Consider the following 6,138-nt stretch of genomic DNA (forward strand, 5'->3'; position numbering starts at 1 on the left):
TACAATCCTATGTTTTTAGCAAGTCCAAGCAAAACTGTAAGCATACCATTGTGTATGAATTGATGTGGTTTAAAGTAAAATAGCATTTTATTGGATGTTGTCCATTTCATACTATCTTATTTTATAGAATGCTATTTTTTTTTTAATTGTCAAAAAACCAAAACACATGTATGAGGACTTGACCCCTAACCTCTCCACCTCGCCACCACAACCCCAAAACGCGCATGCGCAGACTTTAGTCAAAAAACATGATTGGCAGTCTGTTATTTTACGCGCTGTACCCGCTGTCACGGTACCTGAGCAGTCGACCCTCAGGTAAATATTGCAAAGGTGTTTGCGTTATGTCCGTGTTTCAAAGTGTCAGGGTCGGCGGTGTGTGCGTGTTTACTGGAGTGGCTGTAAGGAGTTGACGTTAAATTTAGGTCGCTGCTGTGTGGCAGCAGTTTGTCTTGACACTTGAGCTCAATGTGAGACGTTACTTGTGGTTCTCCAGTGCGAGGTAATATTCTCTTACGCTAGCTGGTGGAAAACATAGACTGTATATAAAAAGGTGGAAACGTGTGTTAGCTCGAACTTGTTAGGGTGGTTCCTAATGCCGCATTACAGGCTGCTCGGAACTGGATAATGTCCGATTTTTTATTTTATTTTTTTAATTTATATTTTTTTTAAATGTCCGAGTGTAAATCTCCGACTTTCAACCTCAAAGCGTTCCAGGTGCATGACGCCGAAAGTTTTCATGACAACAATGGACTGAAGTGGTAATCCTCAAAAGACAATGTTGTAAATAATAACGTTAACTTCTTCGTAATGTTTTCAAATGTTTTGGCGTTTGTAACAACATATATATATATATATATATATATATATATATATATATATATATATATATATAATTATAGAGAAGATGATTTTGAGAGATTCTTTACTTTAATCAGCTAACTAAAAACATTGACAAAACTTTTCTACATCAATTTACATGGAGAACAGGTTTTACCATATGAAAGCATGAATTGTTTTAATTTAAATACATGGAAATATGCTGCCCTTTAGTTTATGTTATTGGATGGGAGCTGCAATTGTTGTAGGACGTAATTCAGCTGCTATTCGTGAAGTCGGGGTACATCTTCAGTTCACGAATAGGATACTGACTTCAAGTGGCGTTCCACGATAGCTTTTCTAGTTGCAGGTCAGAAATTTCCCAGTTGCCTGGAACGCAGCATAAGCCTGCAGTTTTTATACGTCCCCCATGACGTCACGACTTCACCACGTGTGACTGAGTGTTTTATGTTCAGCAAGACGGAGTTATGTGGCGTTTATCACTGGTTGTCATTTATATGACAAAATGAATGAAACAAGCTAAAGAGCTGAGTTATGTTTTGCTTAGTATGAAAGCAGCTCTGTTTTCTGACATTAATCTTGTCTTATAGAGGCCTCAAAGAAGGATTTCTCTCCTGCAGTGGTTAATGGCAGGGCAGTGTGGGATGGTGACGCTGTCACAACGAGAAGGTTCACCCAGTTTCGGAAAACCCTGCTGGACCAGTGGCTCAGCCCAAACAGTGGGACGAAGGAAAGGATGAAAGAACCAAGACCAGAAAAGAAAGACGATACCAGGCCTGACACAGACAATGAACAGCTGACAGGTGTCCTGCATGAAGAAACAAAGAATGATGCTGCTTCAGAGATGAGTGAGGTGCAACCTGCAGGGAAGGAGACAAAAGCAAAGACAAGAGATGGACAGCAACAAGACAAAGTGGACGCCCCCAAGCAAGAGGACGGGGAAATGACAATTCCCCACGAGGTGTTCGTTATGAAGCAAAACAAAGAGGATGGAATTATTTTTCCAACAGAGGACATTAGTCCAGAGCAAGCACTTAGGGCACAGTTAGAGAACATGCAAATGGAGGACAGCACTCAAGAAACCACCTATCCAGTGCAGGAAAAAGTAATGATGTCCAGCTTGGAAGAGTCACTATCTCCAGCTGAGCCCAGCATACAAGAAACGACCTGTCCTATACAAGAACAAATACCATGCATGGAAGAGTCAATGGCTCCAGCTAAAACTACAGCTGAAGTAACTGAGTGCTGGGATGAATATGTAGGTCCCACTGCTGGTGAAATACATGGCGGGGAAAGCAGTTCTGAGCTGATATTTGCCTCTGTTCTTTCTAACACTCAAATCCACCTTAAACTCAGCGAACAGGATGATACACAAACTGGCTGGCACTTTCCTGCAGGACTTGGCCTGGCAGAAGAAGTGCAGTGCCCACTGTGGCAGTTTCCTGCAGTGAGTTATTACCCTCCAATAGAGCCAACAGTGCCATTTGAAGGTGAGAATTTGATATTTTGCTTTACAGTTTTATTTTTGATGTTCTCAATTGTATTATTTCCACTGTAGTAAGATTTGTCTAAACTCACCAGAAGTTCAATATCCAGCTGTTAATTTTCACGTTCGTATGTATGTGTGTTTTTTCCACCCAGTAATGTGGAGAGTATGGGAGGAGGTGCATGAGAATGCTACTGCAGCAGAGCCTGCCCAGATACTCCTGCCATTCGCAAAGGCTTCGATGGACTTCACTGTTATGTCCTATAACATCCTGGCCATGGACCTACTAGAGGCCAACCAAGAGCTGTACACACACTGCCCCCTGGAAGTACTGGACTGGAGCTATCGCTACAGTCTGATCGTAGAGGAAATACTTAAATGGGCACCAGATGTCAGTCAAGGGCCAGCTGATTCAAAATATATTGTTTTATTTTTTGTTTGTTTGTTCAGAAATGCTAATAAAATATATTTTAATTCAAATTTGTAGGTATCCACTAATGAGCTGTGTGTGTCCTCTTGTGTGTAGATTCTGTGTCTCCAAGAGGTTCAGGAGAACCACTACCATGAACAGCTGTATCCAGTCCTGTCTCAGATGGGTAGGTCATCTGAGACAACACAATGGAACAATCATGTGGAAGGATATTAATGACAAAGACATTACATATATTGTCTTCATGTTGTCGCTCCAGGCTACACCTGTGTGTACAAGCGGCGTACAGGGACCAAGACAGACGGCTGTGCTACTTGCTTTCGTAGCAGTTGCTTCTCTGTCGTATCAGTCACCCCGCTGGAGTTCTTCAGGCCTGAGACGGAGCTGCTGGACCGGCACAATGTGGGCATCGTTTTGTTGCTTCGGCCAGTGGTCTCACAGGGGTCAATGGTCAAGGCGAAGGGCCCACCCCTATGTGTGGCCAACACCCACCTGCTCTTCAACCCCAGGAGGGGTGATGTGAAACTGGCTCAGCTAGCCATAATGCTAGCAGAAATTGACTGCGTGGTCAAGTCCTGTAAGGCCAAAGGCGAACACTGTAACCTTATAATGTGTGGGGACTTCAATGCTGTCCCACACATGCCTCTGTACCAGCTGATCACCACCGGGGAGCTCTACTTCCAGGGTCTACCAGCCTGGATGGTGAGACTAAAACACAGCAAAGACCAAATGAGTATAATCAATGCCTGGAAAATATCTAGCTTCGCCCTCATGAATCACCTCTTTAATCATGTGTGTATTCACCAACAGATATCAGGCCAAGAGGACCTGTCACACAAAACCCATTGTCACAGACTGTTTGCCCCCCTGTGGCCCAGCTGTCTGGGAATCACTGACAACTGCCAGTATGTGACTGTCAAGGAGAGATTTCAGAACCAGAACCAGAAACCAGGTCAGTGTTTGAAGTTGTAGCCTGCTTTGTAACTTCTGTTGTTTTTGTAATCTTGATCCAAGGAGTGAGGTTCAGTCTTTTGTGTGTCATTTCCTCTCTCACTTCACTTCCTATCTTTCTATTTGTTCTTCTTGTGTAGGGAAATGTCAGTTCAGCCATGACTTCCTGCTCCAGCTGCGCTTCTGTCCAGCTGCATGTGTCCGTCCTCTGGACTTGGAGCTGATACCAGGCGTGACTGACAACACACCAGGTACAGTCTTGCAATACAAAAAAACATCACTTACTGTTGTTCTACCAATTTCGTAACCTGATTTTATTACCGTAATGTTTTGAATATCTGGGTCTTCTTTCATTTCACGCACAGATGCTTCAAGGGGAAATCAGCCTTATGATAAAAGGTCAGTTTGCCTTCATACACATACAGACGGGCAGTAGGTGACTTATTAGCAAAAACACCAAAATGAATCCCCCTGCTTGGATCTATAATCGAGAATATACACTATAAATGCTCAATTCTATACTATATTGTATCCTATATAGTCTGTAGTATAGTGTCACCTTCATGGTCAAAGCAACAGTATTAATGTGTATTTGTTGGGTATTCCTATAGGGCCATCCCCCCTGTTAAAAATGAACAAATCATCTGTACACGGGACACATTTAAAGGAAAAACCTGAATATAAGAGTAGAGAAACCTCTTAAATGCAGATGCTTCCATACACCAGGACTCACTGAATGCTTTGCGTATGAAAATGAATAAAATGCTACAGCCTTTACAGTCACCAGATGGCAACACAGTTTATCACCCATGGAAGATTTTGGACCAACATGTTTAGACAGTGCTCTCCACCACCATCTCCATAAGACCAAGTGATATATGATAAACTTAATATTCAGATCTATTTAGTGATGTGAATGTCTCCGATGCTAAAAGTCTTGTTACATCTGACTTTGTTTATTTTTCGTTCTATCTGCTGTAGTCAGGTCTCTCTTGCAAAGGAGATCTCAGATCTCAGTGAGATTACCTGATTCTTCTGTCTTGATTCTTCTATCTCATCATCTCAGTTTAATCATTCAGCCATTTCGCAGAGTAGATGTGTGATGTGCAAAACAACAAGATATAAAAAGGGGGAGTAAAGGCTCAAATAGGTGGACTTGAGATTTGAGTTTAGTCATACATTTTGTATCACAGGTTCAGGCACACGATCAGTCATCAGTTAGACCTGGAGTCGGTGTACAAACACGTTCTTCCAGGCTCCAGCAATCCAGAAGTCACAACCCTGAACTCTGAATTGGGAGCTACTGTTGACTACATCTTCTACACTCCAAGGCGGATCTTAACCATTGATCAAAAAGGTTATGAGAACATGACACAAAAGACAGTGTTACAGCTCGAATTAATTTGCTATTGTAGATAACTTATTTGTTATTGTTTTTTTTTTTCTTAGCTTGTGGTCACTTTGCGAGTGAGGGTCTGAAGCTGATTGGTTCTCTCTCCCTCCTATCAGAGGATGTCTTATGGTCAATGAGGGGCATTCCCAATCACATTTTCCCCTCTGACCATCTCAGTCTTCTGGCCAAGTTCCAGGTGGACCTTACTGCTGCATGATGGGAAAAACCAGGTGAACTCAGAGATGTCAGAGGATAAGCATATTTCCATTTAAATGATTCAGGTGCTTGCTGTGTACAAATTAGATTTTTGTTTTTGTTAGTATGGATATCTTTGCTTGTGGTTCACTCCTGGCTTTAAAAGGATCCTAGTTTTTTGTTCAGCTATGACTCAGATGTGACCAGTCTTAGTTAATGGTGCTATAATAGCTCATTTAAACAATGAAGGTAGCAATTGCTTTAATTCTTACTGGTGTGATAATACACTGACCTGTTCAATTTGTTGTTGACAGCTGCTATCACTTTTTAATTTATTTTAAGAAGTAAATCTGATTTTCGGATGAGAATTAGATTGGATATAATGAGTCAGTACCTACCCCCCCCAGATGGTCAAAATAAATATTTTCAATTCATTTGTGTGTCCTTCGTGATTGTTGCTCCTTAACATATTACAGAAAGCTCAAAGTCTGGCTCCGGTCAACAGAATTTCAATTCAATTCAATTCAATTTTATTTATATAGCGCCAAATCACAACAACAGTTATCTCACAGCGCTTTTCATAAAAGAGCAGGTCTAGACCGTACTCTGTGATGATATTTACAGAAGCCCAACAGTTCCCACCAAGAGCAAGCACTAGGCGACAGAGGCAAGGAAAAACTTCCTTTTAAGAGGCAGAAACCTCGAGCAGAACCATGGCTCAGGGTGGGCAGCCATCTGCCTCGACCGGTTGGGGGTGAAGGAGAGAGAGAGGGAGAGAGAGAGAGAGAGAGGAATAGAGAGAAAAAGAGAGGGATGTAAGGAGAGAGAGAGGGGAGGGAGGCAGCC

At 42.1% G+C, this 6,138-nt stretch overlaps 1 protein-coding gene across 1 annotated transcript; it reads left to right on the forward strand.

Annotated features, from left to right (window-relative positions):
• The first annotated feature begins 216 nt into the window (after window positions 1–216).
• Window positions 217–5,726, forward strand: angel1 (angel homolog 1 (Drosophila)). Its single transcript, XM_038728020.1, has 10 exons — window positions 217–315; window positions 1,428–2,327; window positions 2,479–2,714; window positions 2,850–2,919; window positions 3,013–3,455; window positions 3,564–3,705; window positions 3,845–3,955; window positions 4,070–4,103; window positions 4,898–5,061; window positions 5,154–5,726. The coding sequence occupies exons 1-10, from the start codon at window positions 249–251 to the stop codon at window positions 5,312–5,314; spliced, it is 2,328 nt and encodes a 775-aa protein (XP_038583948.1). The 5' UTR covers window positions 217–248; the 3' UTR covers window positions 5,315–5,726.
• Window positions 5,727–6,138: the final 412 nt, after the last annotated feature.

Source organism: Micropterus salmoides, unplaced genomic scaffold (genome assembly GCF_014851395.1).
Source record: "Micropterus salmoides isolate LMB-PRFRI ecotype aquatic unplaced genomic scaffold, ASM1485139v1 Ms_hic_scaffold_19, whole genome shotgun sequence".
In the NCBI taxonomy this organism is placed as follows: Eukaryota; Metazoa; Chordata; class Actinopteri; order Centrarchiformes; family Centrarchidae; genus Micropterus; species Micropterus salmoides.